General features: G+C 42.9%; 1 protein-coding gene across 1 annotated transcript in view; it reads left to right on the forward strand.

Annotated features, from left to right (window-relative positions):
* The first annotated feature begins 2901 nt into the window (after positions 1–2901).
* LOC121534917 (mediator of RNA polymerase II transcription subunit 12) overlaps positions 2902–18990 on the forward strand; it is a 71659-nt gene continuing 55570 nt past the window's right edge. The window contains exons 1-10 of the mRNA XM_041841542.2: positions 2902–3267; positions 5502–5606; positions 5721–5912; positions 6469–6628; positions 6899–7074; positions 11459–11569; positions 12353–12625; positions 13091–13237; positions 18173–18272; positions 18551–18687. Coding sequence (XP_041697476.2) covers positions 3166–3267; positions 5502–5606; positions 5721–5912; positions 6469–6628; positions 6899–7074; positions 11459–11569; positions 12353–12625; positions 13091–13237; positions 18173–18272; positions 18551–18687 — 1503 coding nt within the window. The 5' untranslated portion in view covers positions 2902–3165. The remainder of the gene's footprint in view (positions 3268–5501; positions 5607–5720; positions 5913–6468; positions 6629–6898; positions 7075–11458; positions 11570–12352; positions 12626–13090; positions 13238–18172; positions 18273–18550; positions 18688–18990) is intronic.

Raw genomic sequence — 18990 nt, forward strand, 5'->3', positions numbered from 1 at the left:
ATCAGAGCTCACTCCCCTCGTGGAGTAGCGGCTTCTACTGCCCTTTTTAGAGCAGGAGTAGAGGATATCTGTAGAGCAGCATCCTGGTCGACGCCGTCTCCATTTATCCGTTTCTATCTCTTAGATATGTCTTCTAATTCTCTGGCTCGATCTGTACTCAGCGTGGCTGAAGGGAGATCTTGAGCAAGAAAGAGAGGAGAAGCAGGACTGTGGACACAGGTTTCCATCAGGTCCGCTTTGGTTAGGAAGACGTCTTTTTGACAGATGTGTTTTCTAACTCTTTGGCTCGGTCTGTAATCAGCATAGCTGAAGGGAGATCTGGAGCTAGGAAGAGAGGGAAAAGCAGGACTATGGACTGGGTTTCCATCAGGTCCGCTTTGGATAAGAAAACATATTTTGTGGCATGAATCCTGACTGACAGGGTCAGTACAGTAGAGGCATGCGTTGATTAACAGAGTATGAGGTCATCTATCTGCTTGTTCAGTTAGTATGACCCAGGTTTTGTTCCCGCCCACTAATCTCTGGGATTCCATTGAGTGAGTGAGGCGGTCTACCGCGTTCATAATGTAGAGTGACACTTGATGTCATTCCATTAGTGGTCGGTAGTGTTTTCACAGGATATTGAGGCACATCTATCTGCTAGTACAGATTAGTATGGCTTCTATTCTGGTGATCTGCCCACTAGTCATTGGCATTGCCATTGGACTAGGTGGGGCGGGTCTTTAACCGATGACGCGGTATATTGTGACGCCCGTAGGGGTTTTTAGTTGCAGTACTGCGGGACTCGGTTGCAGCCATTGCTAGGCTTGACTTTCTCGTTTCGATGGGAAGTGTTAGGCTCGGCAGGGAGTACATTTTGGAGCGCTACGCTCCGCCTTAAACCATTAGGAGCAGAGCTCCCCATGGGCGGAGCTCCACGATATAGAACGATTAGTTACCGGAGTGTAACTCCAGTTCTATGAGTGGAGCGGAGCCCCATAGGACTTAAGGCCCTGCCGACCCTCTCTAGTCTCGCTGAAGAAAAATATATCGGGAGGCTGATTGAGGGGAGGCACCCCCTCTTATAGGGACACCTGTACTCCTATTGGCTGTAGGTGTGTGCATAATTTTGTCTCAGGCTGCTGCTGCCTTAGGGCAGAGGGTAAACCATTAGGAGCAGAGCTCCCCTATGGGGCTCCGCTCCACTCATAGAACTGGAGTTACACTCCGGTAACTAATCGTTTTATAGCAAATGTGCCAACTCCTGTTTTAGCACATGCGCTCTAGCCAACATTTTGCACCTACATTATGAGATTATTATGGATAAGAGCGATATTATTTGTATTTGTCAAACGGTAGCCAATCATCGATCATCATGTCACCAGAATAAGACCCTCGATATTTATTGGAAAGGAGCTTCAAGCTCATCACCTTGCACATTCACCACCTTGTGAAATTCAGAATAATTTATTTAATCTGTAGCCTAATAAACTGCATGCTTTTCCGAGGCGTAGTGGGAGGACCACACAACATATCATTGCTTGACTCAAAGTTTACATCGATATTATGTTTATTATATCAACATTTGCGCATAAAGACTTTTCCACTGCCATTTCACGCATAATTAATTTTGACACAAAAAGATCCCACCGTGTCGAACAAACGTTACGTGTTTCTGCGCATGAGTTTAATAATTGATTGAATTTATATAGAGCTTTTCTACCAACTGAGGTACTCAAAGCATTTTACATAGTAAGGGGAAACTAACCTCATCAATGTGTAGCACCCACCTGGGTGATGCATGGCAACCATTTTTGTGCCAGAACGCACATCAGCTGGAGAGAGATATTCCAGTTAGGAACGAGGGGGATGATTAGGTGGTCATGATGGAATGGGGCCAGTTTGGGAATTTAGCCATGACACCAGGGTTAACACCCCTACTCTTAAGATAAGTGGCATGGGATTTTTAATGACCACAGAGAGTCAGGACAGGTTTAATGTCCCTTCTGAAAGACAGCACCCTATGCAGGGCAATGTCCCCTTCACTGCCCTGGGGATCTCCTTAGACCAATGGGAAGAGTGTCCCCTACTGGCTCTCCAACACCACTTCCAGCAGCAACTGGTCTCCCATCCAGGAACTGACCAGGACCAACCCTGTTTAGCTTCAGAGGTAAACCAGCAGTGGGATGCAGCTGGTGCAACGTCGCCATGACATGGACTACAAGCGTTTATCGAGGATTTCTATTGGGGAAGCAGTTTTTGCCTCTCTTCATACTCTTTGATTGCACCTTCCTAGGCCTCACCATTTCACGGGAATTTGCATTTTAATTTGGCCTTACGGAAGAAGAGGAATAATAATAATAATAATGAACGCCAACAAATACAATCGGGTTTCACCAGCTTCGCTGCTAAACCCCTAATGATGTCATGGCATGTCATGTGGACATATATACCTTGTTGCAATATAAGACGAGTAAATTCCACACTAATTCCACACAATACTATGCATTACACAGGCTGTTTCTGCCAATCAACATCCAGGATCCAAACTACCCGGTTTATAAATAAACGTATAGCATGAGTAAAAATGGGTGGAAAGAATAAATAATATGATTAGCTATTTTGTAGAATATGAATGAACGTATATTCTGCACATTACAAATTACATGCAGTGGGTATGTATTTGAGGGGTTTTCACTAGTTACCACAGCCACAAAGTCAATATTGTCTATATCGTACAAATTCATGAAAATATTTGCTTTTTGGTCTTAATCTAAGGTTAGGATTAGGCGTAAAATTAGGGTTAGGTTTAAAATCAGATTGGAAGAAGATACATTTTAGAAATAGGCGGGGTTTATGACTTTGTGGCTGTGGTAACTAGTGACGACCGTATTTGAGTTATCTTGTCTGCATCAGCGTCCTTCCGGCTTCCAAGACTCGGACCGAAAAAGGGTTGTCACTAGTTACTACAGCCACAAAGTCAAAATTGGCTATATCGTAAAAATTAATGAAAACAAATATTCGCTTTTTGGTCTTAATTCAGGGTGAGGTTAACAGTGTGGTTAATGTTACGTTTAAAATCAGACTATGAGAATAGAAATAGACGGGATTTACATAATTATGACTTTGTGGCTGTGGTAACTAGTGAGCCCAACGGAAAGAAAGCATTGGCTGTGATGCCGCTGGATGATGGCTGCTTTCGGGATCCTAAGTTACGAACACCGGCCACTGAAGCGGCCACGACTCGGACCTCCGGACGTTTATCCTCAAGACCCAAAGCAAAAAGAGGTCAGAGACTTAAATCGTTTCTCAAACCTACGTTGCAAAGAGAAATTGACACAAAGGGCCTAGCTACCGTCGTTATTTGGAAAGGAGTCCCCTTCCCTTAGCTAGCTAGCTACGGTTGCTAACGTTAGTTAGTCCAAGACGGCTATCAGGCCCAAGCCAGTGTCTCTAGCAATAACAATGAACAGCTACTTGGCTTGTCAGTTTGTTAGCTCGCACTGAAAACATCAACCAGGTAGCTTAATAACAGTAGCATTCTAGCTCGTAGTTAGCTAGCCAACCTTTGCTAATTTAACCAAAATGTTAACTTTACGACAAATATAATTTGGCCATATTTCACGTTAGTATTTCAAATTATTGCAGGAACCATTACTTGCATGGGTGCAGATTAGTTCAAACTCGCTTGCATTTCATATAACGTTAGCTAACTATCTACACAACTAGGATTTATTTTGGAGCAGCTTGATCGATATCCAACTAGCTAGTTAACTAGCATACTTAGCAGCTAAGTTAACTAGCTAAATGCCTTCATTTTCACAAATCAAATCGGCGAACGGTTAACAGTACCATTGAGGGTTCTCCCCAGGATTAGTTAATAAGGTGGTGCTGCTAAATACAGCCAGAGAGGACTCAGAGATTTGTGCGTTTTTGAACACCTGTAACTGCCAAAAAATTGCCTTATTTGATAACTTTTTTTTTTTACATAGTGGCGCAGCCAGTCCACAAGGTGGCGCAGCGCCTATTACCTTCTTTGGGGAGAATCTTGCATGTTGTGCTTATATAGCTAACGTAAGGATGTATGTGTCTAGCAATTATCATGTACAATGTTTGTCTAGCTAGCTATATAATTTAGCTAACGTGAGTTATTAGTTTAGCTACCAATACCATAGTTAATTAGCTATTTAATTTTAGCTAGCTAACGTTAGCTAGCACTGTCTGGAACTCTCATTTACTGTGCCAGGAGACCATTTTTGTCCAAATTTGCTGTGGGAAACTATTGGTCATGATGTATTTAATTACAGTGACATGTCACTTCACCTTCCAGGCATTTGTGGTATGGGATCCTTAGACTTAGTAAAAAAAGTGCCACCTCTGGTCTCTTGGCCGCCCCACCCCTACGGGAGGTAAACTCACGCTCAGCCCAGTCAAAGCTCTTCTCTGTCCTGGCACCCCTATGGTGGAACATGCTTCCCCCTGATCCTAGGACAGCAGAGTCCTTGCCCATCTTCCGAAAACATCTGAAAGCCTACCTCTTCTTCGGTTTTGTGTAGCTATTGTCAACTGACTTTTCGTAGCAGGCCTAGAAATTATAAATGTTTTTTCCTCTTTGTTATTACCCCTTTTTCTCCCCACTTTCGTGGTATCCAATTGGTAGTTACAGTCTTGTCCCGTCACTGCAACTCCTGTACGGACTCGGGAGAGGCGAAGGTCTTGAGCCATGCGTCCTCCGAAACACAACCCTGCCAAGCCGCACTGCTTCTTGACACACTGCTAGCTTAACCCGGGCCAATTGTGTGCTGCCTCATGGCTCTCCCGGCCACGGCTGGCTGTGACATAGGATCGAACCCACTCAAGCACTGCGATGCAGGGCCTTAGACCGCTGCGCCACTCAGGAGGCCCCCAGGTCTAGAAGAATTTACGCAGCAGGTTAGGAGAAATTTGACAAAAGCTGTATCCCATATAGATATGACCTTCTTCGTAGGGTTGTAGGGCGGACTACATCCAAAAAGTTGTATTGCAGCCCACTAATGGATTAAAAGTATGAAAGAAAACCATACTTGACAGTAGTCTATGGGGCCTGATAGGTAGTATGGCTCGTCACAGCCTTTTATGTAACTCCTTTGCCGAGAAATCCTCCAATCCCAGAAACCGCTCCGCCGCATCAGGAATGTTGTATGAAACCCTCCCTCTTCAGAGTATTTCCTACTAGCACTAACTTTGCTGATAAAAAATGTGACTTACTACGACTGTGATATGTGGTTGTCTCACCTATCTCTCTTAAGATGAATGCACTAACTGTAAGTCGCTCTGGATAAGAGCGTCTGCTAAATGACTAAAATGTAAAACTGTAAACTCAATTTAATTATCTAGCTACGCAGTCCCCCAATGAGCTATTCGCCATTTATTTTGTAAACAAAGGTGGAGATGTGGCGTCCCGTGCATGTGCTCATTGTGTGACTTCATCAACTGCATGGTCTGAATTTCACGAGGACTAATGTAAATAATTTGTGTTCCAGGATGAATTGACTGCGTTGAATGTGAAGCAAGGATTTAATAATCAACCGGCAGTGTCAGGGGATGAACATGGAAGTGCTAAAAATGTCAACTTCAATCCCTCAAAGGTGATCTTCTACTCATTAATGTTTCTCTCTGTATTACATGTAGTGAATCATGATGCATGGTGTATGTACAGTAGGATCTTTAGTTAATTGCATACTTCCCTATTACCCCAACAGATTAGTTCAAACTTCAGCAGCATCATTGCAGAGAAGCTGCGTTACAACACATTTCCAGACACAGGCAAACGGAAGCCGCAGGTCAACCAGAAGGACAATTTCTGGCTTGTTACTGCCAGGTCACAGAGCTCTATCAACAACTGGTTTACAGATTTGTCTGGAACTAAACCACTCACCCAGCTGGCCAAGAAGGTAGGACTTTGTACCAAAAACATCCCCGGGGGCCACATTCAGCAGAGCACTACATTGTGAAATAAATATGTTGTGTTCTGGCCTGGGGTGGTCTAGCGGTCTATGCTGTTGCCTCTGGAGCACATGTACAATGTACCACTGCCAGCATGAGTTCGAATCCGGCTCACTGTTCTTTCAGCACTCTCTTTCCCTTCTTCACCTCTCTATCTCTCACCATTCAATAAACATACAAAATGCCCCAAAAATATATATAAATAAATATGATATGTAGGAAGAACAAGCCTCTCTGACATGTAAACTAAGGAATCGTATTGGCTCTATTAATGAAATTTCAATCTACAAAGTTCGAGAATGTTTACCTACTGAACATGGCCCTACTCTTCCCATGACTAAGTCAACTTTAACCAGAAGCACAAGCACAATATGTCTGCCTTGGGTGAATTATACTGTCTTTACTACATCGCAATTATTAGACTGTCACTTAACATAATAAAAAATATTCTGCAGCAACATCCTCCATCATACCTTGTTTTGTTGAATTGTGTTGGTGTACCAGGTGCCAATCTTTAGTAAAAAGGAGGAGGTTTTTGGCTACTTGGCCAAGTACACAGTACCTGTGATGCGGTCAGCATGGATGATCAAGATGACCTGTGCGTATCACGCCGCCATCACAGAAACAAAAGTCAAGAAGCGGCACGTGATTGACCCCTGCATAGGTAAGCAAACACTCCTTAAAATATATAGCCTAACCATCCTCCTAGGAACATCATAGATTTTTTTATGGTTGAGCATGTTCCAGCTAACCCCCTATGGCCAAAGCTCCTCATTAATGTAACAATCCAATATCCTGGGTGTGTTCACTACCATTTAGAAAAGATAAGCTACTATATCTCTATAATTTTGCTCGGTCATGCTGCATTAACAGGAGCATATGCCATTGGGATGAATTGAACTCTAATGCTATGTTCTTTCTGTCTGCACTGCAGAATGGACTCAGATCATCACTAAGTACCTGTGGGAACAGTTGCAGAAGGTGGCCGAGTTCTACCGCCAGTCTCCCAGCCAGGGCTGTGGCTCTCCTCTCCCGGCCACCTCGGCCGAGGTGGATACGGCAATGAAGCAGTGGGAGTACAACGAGAAGCTGGCCATGTTCATGTTCCAGGTTGGATGGTCCTTTGGTTTGTCTGTTTCTTTGTCTGTTTGCCTGCCTGTGTCAGGTTGCATGTCTGTCTCTCTGTCTGTTTGTCTGCCTGCCTCAACCGGGGACCTATGTATCTGCCTTGTCTGATGAGTTTGTGATAAGCGAAATATATATACATTTTCACTAAACAGTTTGAAATTGATTGAGTTGTTACTTGGTTCGAATTTTGTGACTTTGATGTTAGCTTTTCGTCATTGCATAGCTGTCTGCAATGGCTGTTGTGGTAGTATAGCCCTATTTCACTATTACGTCACTGTATAAACAACGTGCTGCATGCCGGGTTCATTAGGGGGAAAACAGCTAGCAGCTAGCAAGTTAGCTTCTTTTTAGAGGGCCAGTCATTTCTGTGGTAAACTAAACCATGAGGTAAGCGATAAGACATTTTAATGTATGATTTTATGATTAATGCCAGATGCAATCATAGCATGACAAACAAGAAAAAACAGTTCACTTTGGGCATTTTATGATGCTAATCTCTAGCTAGCCCACATACAGTACATTGTTTCCACCGTAACGTACAGTGCCTTCAGAAAGTATTCACACCCCTTGACTTTTTCCACATTTTGTTATAAATTGGGATTAAAATGGATTTTTATTTTTTCATGTTCTACACAAAATACTAATGTCTGTGGATAAGTGGATTCTTATGTAGAAGGGCTGAGGAGCTCAGTTCTGGTGACTCTTTAAAATAACATTCTACTCCAAAATGAAAGAAAATAAGCATGCTGACACCAAAATAGAATTTCCACCTCCAGCAATTAGCCCAATAACACATTGGGGAAATGATTTGTTAAAATGATTTCAACATATTGTGCCATGTACTGTATATACAGTGGGGAAAAAAAGTATTTAGTCAGCCACCAATTGTGCAAGTTCTCCCACTTAAAAAGATGAGAGAGGCCTGTAATTTTCATCATAAGTACACGTCAACTATGACATACAAATTGAGGAAAAAAAATCCAGAAAATCATATTGTAGGATTTTTAATGAATTTATTTGCAAATTATGGTGGAAAATAAGTATTTGGTCACCTACAAACAAGCAAGATTTCTGGCTCTCACAGACCTGTAACTTCTTCTTTAAGAGGCTCCTCTGTCCTCCACTCGTTACCTGTATTAATGGCACCTGTTTGAACTTGTTATCAGTATAAAAGACACCTGTCCACAACCTCAAACAGTCACACTCCAAACTCCACTATGGCCAAGACCAAAGAGCTGTCAAAGGACACCAGAAACAAAATTGTAGACCTGCACCAGGCTGGGAAGACTGAATCTGCAATAGGTAAGCAGCTTGGTTTGAAGAAATCAACTGTGGGAGCAATTATTAGGAAATGGAATACATACAAGACCACTGATAATCTCCCTCGATCTGGGGCTCCACGCAAGATCTCACCCCGTGGGGTCAAAATTATCACAAGAACGGTGAGCAAAAATCCCAGAACCACACGGGGGGACCTAGTGAATGACCTGCAGAGAGCTGGGACCAAAGTAACAAAGCCTACCATCAGTAACACACTACGCCGCCAGGGACTCAAATCCTGAGTGTCCCCCTGCTTAAGCCAGTACATGTCCAGGCCCGTCTGAAGTTTGCTAGAGTGCATTTGGATGATCCAGAAGAGGATTGGGAGAATGTCATATGGTCAGATGAAACCAAACTAGAACTTTTTGGTAAAAACTCAACTCGTCGTGTTTGGAGGACAAAGAATACTGAGTTGCATCCAAAGAACACCATACCTACTGTGAAGCATGGGGGTAGAAACATCATGCTTTGGGGCTGTTTTTCTGCAAAGGGACCAGGACGACTGATCCGTGTAAAGGAAAGAATGAATGGGGCCATGTATCGTGAGATTTTGAGTGAAAATCTCCTTCCATCAGCAAGGGCATTGAAGATGAAACGTGGCTGGGTCTTTCAGCATGACAATGATCCCAAACACACCGCCCGGGCAACGAAGGAGTGGCTTCGTAAGAAGCATTTCAAGGTCCTGGAGTGGCCTAGCCAGTCTCCAGATCTCAACCCCATAGAAAATCTTTGGAGGGAGTTGAAAGTCTGTGTTGCCCAGCTACAGCCCCAAAACATCACTGCTCTAGAGGAGATCTGCATGGAGGAATGGGCCAAAATACCAGCAACAGCGTGTGAAAACCTTGTGAAGACTTACAGAAAACGTTTGACCTGTGTCATTGCCAACAAAGGGTATATAACAAAGTATTGAGAAACTTTTGTTATTGACCAAATACTTATTTCCCACCATAATTTGCAAATAAATTCATAAAAAATCCTACAATATGATTTTCTGGAATTTTTTTCCTCATTTTGTCTGTCATAGTTGACGTGTACCTATGATGAAAATTACAGGCCTCTCTCATCTTTTTAAGTGGGAGAACATGCACAATTGGTGGCTGACTAAATACTTTTTTTCCCCACTGTAGCCTATGCAAGGTCCATATTATCAGGTATGCTATTAGCAATAAACATTATCACCTTTAGCCCAACTGATGCAGCAAAGTGCAAATAAATAGGCTGAAGCATGGGGTTGCCTATCTCCATTTACCATATTGGGCTAATCATTAGCCTGATCTCAAATGTGATCTTTTAACTAGTTATTATCATATTGATGAATTTTATGTCCCCAAAAAACGTGCATAAACACTGAATATAATGTAGGCCTACCTGGAAGGGTAACTTGGGGTAAAAAGCCCCCTGCTTGTACTTCTCACAGAAACCACTTGGTCACAATCTTTTCCCCCACTACTCTTGCTCAACAAAAAATATTATCTGTCTCATCACAAAACCCCGGGTTGAAAATGGAGCAATTCGTGCATATTTAGGAGTTGAGAAATAAAGTAGGAATGGAAAGCTGGCATTCCCCTCTTTTTAACAAAAGCCATTACAACTGCTGTTTTTGCGATTGCAAGGTTATTATTTTTGTGTCCCCAATTGGTAGTTAGTCTTGTCCCATCGCTGCAACTCCCCTATGGACTCGGGAGAGGCGAAGGTCGAGAGCCATGCGTCCTCCGAAACACGAACCTGCCAAGCCGCACTGCTTCTTGACACACTGATCGCTTAACCTGGAAGCCAGCCGCACCAATGTGTCGGAAGAAACACCGTCCAGCTGGCGATGGGACCCTCGCCTAACCCAGATGACACTGGGCCAATTGTGCGCCGCCTCATGGGTCTCCCGGTCACGGCCGGGACGTCACACAGCCTGGGATTGAACCCGGGTCTGTAGTGACACCTCAAGCACTGCGATGTAATGCCTAAGACCGCTGCGCCACTCGGGAGGCCAACAATTGCAAGAATTGTGGTGCATTGACTGCTTGTCAGAATGCATGTTTCCCTCCCAATGGCACTTATAACATGAATGCGCCACGAGAGGAATATATATCTAGCATAGAACACAACAACAAGCCTACTAGGTAAATATATAAACTATTCTACTATGGGCTTGTTAGATTTTTCTATTAATTACTCGTTTTGTTTGCGGAGGAAAAGTACATTTGGAATGTTCTAGCATCTTCAAAATGCGCCTCAGCGGAAATATTTGTTAATGTTCCATATAGTTTTTTGTTGCGTGGCGGCAATGATTTTGCCGTGGCGCAGCACCACATCAAAATGAGTGCAGCGTAAACGCTGCCTTGTGGTGAAATCCCTGAGCAGTTTCCTTCCTCTCCGGCAACTGAGTTAGGAAGGACGCATGTATCTTTGTAGTGACTGGGTGTATTAATACACCATCCAAGGCGTAATTAATAACTTCCATGCTCAATGTGATATTCAGTGCTTTTTAAAGTTTTACCCATCTACTAATAGGTGCCCTGCTTTGCGAGGCATTTGAAAACCTCCCTGGTCTTTATGGTTGAATCTGTGCTTGAAATTCACTACTCTACTGAGGGACCTTACAGATAATTGTATGTGTGCAAAAATCATGTTAACCACTATTATTGCAACTTATTATGTGACTTGTTAAGCAAATGTTTTACTACTGAAGATATTTATGCTTGCCATAAGAAAGGGGTTGAATACTTACTGACTCAAGACATTTCAGCTTTTAATTCTTTATTAATTTGTAAAAAATCTAATAAATCCACTTTGACATGGTGGGGTATTGTGTGTAGATCAGTGGCACAAAATGTTCAATTCAGGCTGTAACAACAAAATGTGCAATAAGTCAAGGGGTGTGAATACTTTCTGAAGGCACTTTAATAGTGAAATGGGGTAGCCGGCATCATACACCACATTCTTTACACTGACGTAATAGTGAAATGAGGTAATTTCATAGGGTTAACTTACCCTAAATACTTCATGCTGTAGAAGGCCAAGCAATAACAAACGGTTGTTTGCTTGTATCCAGGATGGCATGCTAGACAGACACGAGTTCCTCACGTGGGTGTTGGAATGCTTTGAGAAGGTCCGACCTGGAGAAGATGAGCTTCTGAAGCTGCTACTGCCCCTCCTGCTACAGGTAAATGCCTATATACTATCCATCATCTTAATAATTTGGTGGGTGCTTATATTTGTCCTATTTCACATAAGTGTGTATTGGAAATATGTTTTTTTTTGCATATCCCAACTCCTCCTGAGACACCCTCAGAGAGTGGGGTCACGGCCAGGGTCTGCCATTATCAACAGAGCATTTAGGGTTAAGTGCCTTGCATGAGCACATGTTTCACCTAGTCAGCGCTTGGATTTGAACTAGCAACCTCTAAGTTACTGGCCTAATGCTGTAACCACTAGGCTATCTTTCTCTTACTGCAGTGATGGATTTCATTCTCCAAGTTACAAACCACATATTTCATGTGGAAGGTGTAACTTAAGGAGACACTCACAGAGATGTAATTTATCTTAATGAATCAGGAAATGTCCAGGTTTTTAGACATCCTCTAATTGTACAGTTGGGGGCATTATAAGCTACTTTTTCAAACGACCTTTGGTGCAGCAATGGTACATTGTTAATGTGACAAACTCTCTCGCAGGGTGACACCAAACACGAAGTTCATTAGCAATCATCTAACATTAACCTATGTAACGAAAAACATTTCAGAAATATGCCCCTGCCGGTACAGTTTAATCCACTTTGAAGCAAATGTATTTACCTGCACTGCGTTACAGCTTAACTTTTACAGGTTAGTCATTGAAGCTGACCTAGCTACCCTCTCCTCCGTTTTTCCCTGTATTCCATTGTTGTGATCACATATCAGCTCTGAAGAGTGGGTACTGACCTTGTGAGTCGTGTGCCCTCCATCAGTACTCAGGGGAGTTTGTGCAGTCGGCCTACCTGTCCCGGAGGCTGGCCTATTTCTGCACGCGACGCCTCAACCTGCTGCTAAGCGACGGGAGCCTGGGGCCCGGAGCCGGGGGACACCCGGCCCACAGCATCCTGGCACAGCCAGGGAACGCCCTGCCGCCCACGCCCACCTCCCAGCCCGCAGGGGGCAATCAGCCCCAGACCCCCTTCACAGACTTCTACATCTGCCCCCAACACAGGCCCTTGGTGTTTGGGCTCAGCTGCATGCTACAGGTACACAAAAAACACACTCCATAGCCTTTCCACTGAACTGAATGGATTGCCTAATACTGCTACTGCAGTACTATTATACTACTATTAATATTACTGTTAAGCCATAAGGCTAGTATAGTACATGGCTAAGTTGGTAATCTAGCTCTGGTAAAATGTTCACTGTTGTGATTGTTCCTGATTAAATTCTATTGTAGATTACATTTTTCCATATTGTAATAAACTGGATAGGTGCAGTGAAATGGGTTGTTTTACAGGGGCAGCCATAGTAGTATGGCGCCCCTGGAGCAAATTAGGGTTAAGTGCCTTGTTTAAGGACAAATTGACAGATATTTAACCTTGTCGGCTCGGGTATTCAAACCGGTGACCTTTCGGTTACTGGCCCAACGCTCTAACTGCTAGGCTACCTGCCGCCCTATTGTCAACCACATCCCTAAATTCTTCTTCTCCTCGTCTTCGTTTCGTCAGAGTATCATGCTATGCTGTCCCAGTGCCCTGGTGTGGCACTACTCTCTGACAGACAGCCGGAACAAGACTGGTTCCCCACTGGACCTACTGCCCATCTCCCCCTCCAACCTGCCCATGCCAGGGGGAAACGGCACCTTTACACAGCAGGTAAGGCCCAGAGTCTGGTTCCTGTCAAGGTTTCTTCCCACCTAGGGAGATATTCCATGCAACTGTACCTTTGGCATTGGGTTTGGATTATGACCCTGCTGATTGCTGCGCAGCACTTTGAGACTAATGCATTTGTCGATTGATTGAAAGTGATTTTAAATATTGACTGGCTTTCATCAAGCTGCCTACTCAACAAAAATATTTATAAACTGTAACCAGTGCCTGCAACCTGGTTCAGGTATCAGTCAACCTACCAGGGTAGTTACAAACAGCACAGGAATGAAATTATCAACATGTATTGATCACATCTTTATTAATGCTGCAGAAATTTGCTTGAAAGCAGTGTCCAGATCCATCGGATGTAGTGATCACAATATAGTACCCATACAGTGAGGGGAAAAAAAGTATTTGATCCCCTGCTGATTTTGTACGTTTGCCAACTGACAAAGAAATGATCAGTCTATAATTTTAATTGTAGGTTTATTTGAACAGTGAGAGACAGAATAACAACAAAAAAATCCAGAAAAACGCATTTCAAAAATGTTATAAATTGATTTGCATTTTAATGAGGGAAATAAGTATTTGACCCCCTCTCAATCAGAAAGATTTCTGGCTCCCGGTTTTCTTTTATACAGGTAACGAGCTGAGATTAGGAGCACACTCTTAAAGGGAGTGCTCCTAATCTCAGTTTGTTACCTGTATAAAAGACACCTTTCCACAGAAGCAATCAATCAATCAGATTCCAAACTCTCCACCATGGCCAAGACCAAAGAGCTCTCCAAGGATGTCAGGGACAAGATTGTAGACCTACACAAGGCTGGAATGGGCTACAAGACCATCGCCAAGCAGCTTGGTGAGAAGGTGACAACAGTTGGTGCGATTATTCGCAAATGGAAGAAACACAAAAGAACTGTCAATCTCCCTCAGCCTGGGGCTCCATGCAAGATCTCACCTCGTGGAGTTGCAATGATCATGAGAACGGTGAGGAATCAGCCCAGAACTACACGGGAGGATCTTGTCAATGATCTCAAGGCAGCTGGGACCATAGTCAGCAAGAAAACAATTGGTAACACTCTACGCCGTGAAGGACTGAAATCCTGCAGCGCCCGCAAGGTCCCCCTGCTCAAGAAAGCACATATACATGCCCGTCTGAAGTTGAACAATGAACATCTGAATGATTCAGAGGAGAACTGGGTGAAAGTGTTGTGGTCAGATGAGACCAAAATTGAGCTCTTTGGCATCAACTCAACTCGCCGTGTTTGGAGGAGGAGGAATGCTGCCTATGACCCCAAGAACACCATCCCCACCGTCAAACATGGAGGTGGAAACATTATGCTTTGGGGGTGTTTTTCTGCTAAGGGGACAGGACAACTTCACCGCATCAAAGGGACGATGGACGGGGCCATGTACCGTCAAATCTTGGGTGAGAACCTCCTTCCCGCAGCCAGGGCATTGAAAATGGGTCGTGGATGGGTATTCCAGCATGACAATGACCCAAAACACACGGCCAAGGCAACTAAGGAGTGGCTCAAGAAGAAGCACATTAAGGTCCTGGAGTGGCCTAGCCAGTCTCCAGACCTTAATCCCATAGTAAATCTGTGGAGGGAACTGAAGGTTCGAGTTGCCAAAAGTCAGGCTCGAAACCTTAATGACTTGGAGAAGATCTGCAAAGAGGAGTGGGACAAAATCCCTCCTGAGATGTATGCAAACCTGGTGGCCAACTACAAGAAACGTCTGACCTCTGTAATTGCCAACAAGGGTTTTGCTACCAAGTACTAAGTAATGTTTTGCAGAGGGGTCAAATACTTATTTCCCTCCTTAAAATGCAAATCAATTCATAACATTTTTAACATGCGTTTTTTTGGATTTTGTTGTTGTTGTTCTGTCTCTCACTGTTCAAATAAACCTACCATTAAAATTATAGACTGATCATTTCTTTGTCAGTGGGCAAACATACAAAATCAGCAGGGGATCAAATACCTTTTTCCCTCACTGTATCTAGGAAAACTAAAGTTTTAAAGGCTGGGCCTAATATAGTGTATAAGAGGTCATACAATAGGTTTTGTAGTGATTCCTATGTTGTTGATGTAAAGAATATATATGTTGATCCGTGGTGTGTAATGAGGAGCAAACAGACACTGCACTTGACACATTTATGAAATTGCTTATTCCAGTTACTAATAAGCATGCACCCATTAAAAAATTGACTGTAAAAACTGTTGAATCCCTGTGGTTTGATGAGGAATTGAACAATTGTATAGTTGAGAGGGATGAGGCAAAAGGAATGGCAATTAATTCTGGCTGCACAACCGATTGGCAAATGTATTGCAAATTGAGAAATAAGTATGATTAGTAAAAAGCTTTGGAGCACCTTAAATGAAATTTGGGGGGGGGGAAGGCAAATTCAGCTCTATCATTCATTGAATCAGATGGCTCATTCATCACAAAACCCACTGATATTGCCAACTACTTTAATTATTCTTTCATTGGCAAGATTAGCAAATTTAGGCATGACATGCCAGCAACAAATTCTGACACTACACATCCAAGTATATCTGACCAATTTATGAAAGAAAAACATTGTAATTTTGAATTCTGTAAAGTGAGTGTGGAAGAGGTGAAACAATTGTCTATCAACAATGACAAGGCACCGGGGTCTGACAACTTGGATGGAAAATTACTGAGGATGATAGCGGACGATATTGCCACTCCTATTTGCCATATTTTCAATTTAAGCCTACTAGAAAGTGTGTGCCCCCAGGCTAGGAGGGAAGAAAAAGTCATTCTGCTACCTAAGAATAGTAAAGCCCCCTTTACTGGCTCAAACAGCCGACCAATTAGCCTGTTACCAACCCATAGTAAACTTTTGGAAAAAATTGTGTTTGACCAAATACAATGTTATTCTACAGAAAACAAATTGACAACAAACTTTCAGCATGCTTACAGGGAAGGACATTCAACAAGCACATACACAAATGACTGATTATTGGCTGAGAGAAATGTTTAATAAAAAGATTGTGTGGGCTTTGTTGTTCGACTTCAGTGCAGTTTTTGATATTATCGATCATAGTCTGCTGCTGTAAAAACGTATGTGTTATGGCTTTACACCCCCTGCTATATTGTGGATAAAGAGTTACCTGTCTAACAGAACACAGAGGGTGTTCTTTAATGGACGCCTCGCCAACATAATCCAGGTAGAATCAGGAATTCCCCAGGGCAGCTGTCTAGGCCCCTTACTTTCTTCAATCTTTACTAACGACACGAGGAAAGCCAGTGTGTCTATGTATGCGGATGACTAAACACTATACATGTCAGCTAATACAGTGACTGAATTGAGTGCAACACTTAACAAAGAGCTGCAGTTAGTTTCAGAGTGGGTGGCAAGGAATAAGTTAGTCCTAAGTATTTCTAAAACTAAAAGCATTGTATTTGGGACAAATCATTCAACTAAATCTTGTAATAAAAAATGTGGAAATTGAGCAAGTTGAGGTGACAACTGCTTGGAGTAACCCTGGATTATGAACTGTCATGGTCAAAACATATTGATACAACAGAAACTAAGTCTGTCCATAATAAAACGCTGCTCTACCTTCTTAACAGCACTATCAACAAGGCAGGTCCTACAGGCCCTAGTTTTGTCGCACCTGGACTACTGTTCAGTCGTGTGGTCAGCTGCCACAAAAAGGTACTTAGGAAAATTGCAATTAGCTCAGAACAGGGCAGCACGGCTGGCCCTTGGATGTACACAGAGAGCTAATATTAATAATATGCATGTCAATCTCTCCTGGCTCAAAGTGGAGGAGAGATTGACTTCATCACTACTTGTATTTATGAGAGGTATTGACATGTTGAATGCACCGTGCTGTCTGTTTTGAACTACTGGCGCACAGCTCGGACACCCATGCATACCCCACAAGACATGCCACCAGAGGTCTCTTCACGGTCCCCAAGTCCAGAACAGACTTTGGGAGGCGCACAGTACTACATAGAGCCATGACTACATGGAACTCTATTCCACATCAAGTAACTGATGCAAGCAGTAAAATTAGATTGAAAAAAAAACTGATCAAAATACACCTTATGGAACAGCGGGGACTGTGAAGCAACACAAACATAGACACATGCATACACACACACGATAACATACGCACTATACACACACGTACACACGTATTTTGTACTGTAGATATGTGGTAGTGGTGGAGTAGGGGCCTGAGGGCACACAGTGCGTTGTAAATGTATTGTAATGTTTTAAACATTTTAAAAACAGCCTTAATTTTGCTGAACCCCAGGAAGATTATGGAAGAATGGGGATCCATAATAAAAACAAATACAAATACACACTATGAGGTTAACATCATTGCTTGCCTGGTGACTACTAGATTGAGATTTGTATTTGTCCTCTCAGTCTTCCCCATTAGCTGCTGCCGAGGTAGCAGCTACTCTTCCTGGAGTCCAGCAACATTAAGGCAGTTCTATACAATTAAAAATATTACAGGACATTACATTTCATAATACTTTTCACAACACATTAAGTGTGTTCCCTCAGGTCACTACATATCTACAACACAAAATCCATGTGTACGTGTGTCTGTAGAGTGCGTTTCTTATCATGTATATGTGTGTCTGTGCCTGTGTGTGTGTCTCTTCACGGTCCCCGCTGTTCCATAAGGTGTATTTTTATCTGTTTTTTTAAATCTCATTCTACTGCTTCCATCAGTTACCTGATGTGGAATAGAGTTCCATGTAGCCATGGCTCTACGTAGTACTGTGCGCCTCCCATAGTCTGTTCTTGACTTGGGGATTGTGCATTCAGCATGTCAACACTTCTTACAAAAACATGTAGTGATGAAGTCAATCTCTCCTCCACTTTGAGCCATGAGAGATTTACATGCATATCTGCTTATCGCAGTCTTATCTATGCTTTTATATCAGGTCCGTGCAAAGGTGCGAGAAATAGAGGAGCAGGTCAAGGACCGAGGGCAGGCTGTGGAGTTCCGCTGGTCCTTTGATAAATGTCAGGAGACAACTGCTGGTAAAGAAACTGCTGATAAGATCATAGGCACCTATACAATTACACAATAATACATCCAGACAATGACTCTATGGGCCGGTTTCCCAGACAAAGATTAAGGCTAGTCTTGGACTAAAAATCTATTTCAATGGAGATTCTCCATTGAGCATGCTTTTTAGTTCAGCACTAGGCTTAATCTGTGTCCGGGTTAACCAGCCCTAGGTGTATAAGGAAAATGGAAATGAGCAACATTTAGTGTTTTACTTGGAATAATTGTACTTTTTTTTTTCTTTCACCAGGCTTTACCATTGGGAGGGTCCTACACACCCTGGAGGTTCTAGACAACCACAGCTTTGAGAAGTCAGACTTCAGCAATTCCCTGGATTCCCTTTACAACCGCATCTTTGGCTCGGGCCAGAGCAAAGACGGCCACGAGGTAAAGATGTTTTCCATCAATACTGCTCTCTAAGATGAGCACTCCTGCATATGTCAAGTCTGAAGACTTCAATGGTTTTCAATTGCAGATGAAAAGGCAAAATGTCAAGTGTGAGCAAGAGCACAACTAACACCACCTGGAAAAAATGCTGCTTCCTCAGATTCCATTTGGCCCTTGTCATTACAGTATAACACATTACATTTCTTCTTCTGGGGACAATTAACTGCATTCTTCTAGAAACACTACATAGAGGTCTCCAGACACAGGTTTCCCTGCTGTATGGTCCTTGCCCTGACATGTTTC

This window comes from Coregonus clupeaformis, chromosome 2 (assembly GCF_020615455.1).
Source record: "Coregonus clupeaformis isolate EN_2021a chromosome 2, ASM2061545v1, whole genome shotgun sequence".
NCBI classification, from domain to species: Eukaryota; Metazoa; Chordata; class Actinopteri; order Salmoniformes; family Salmonidae; genus Coregonus; species Coregonus clupeaformis.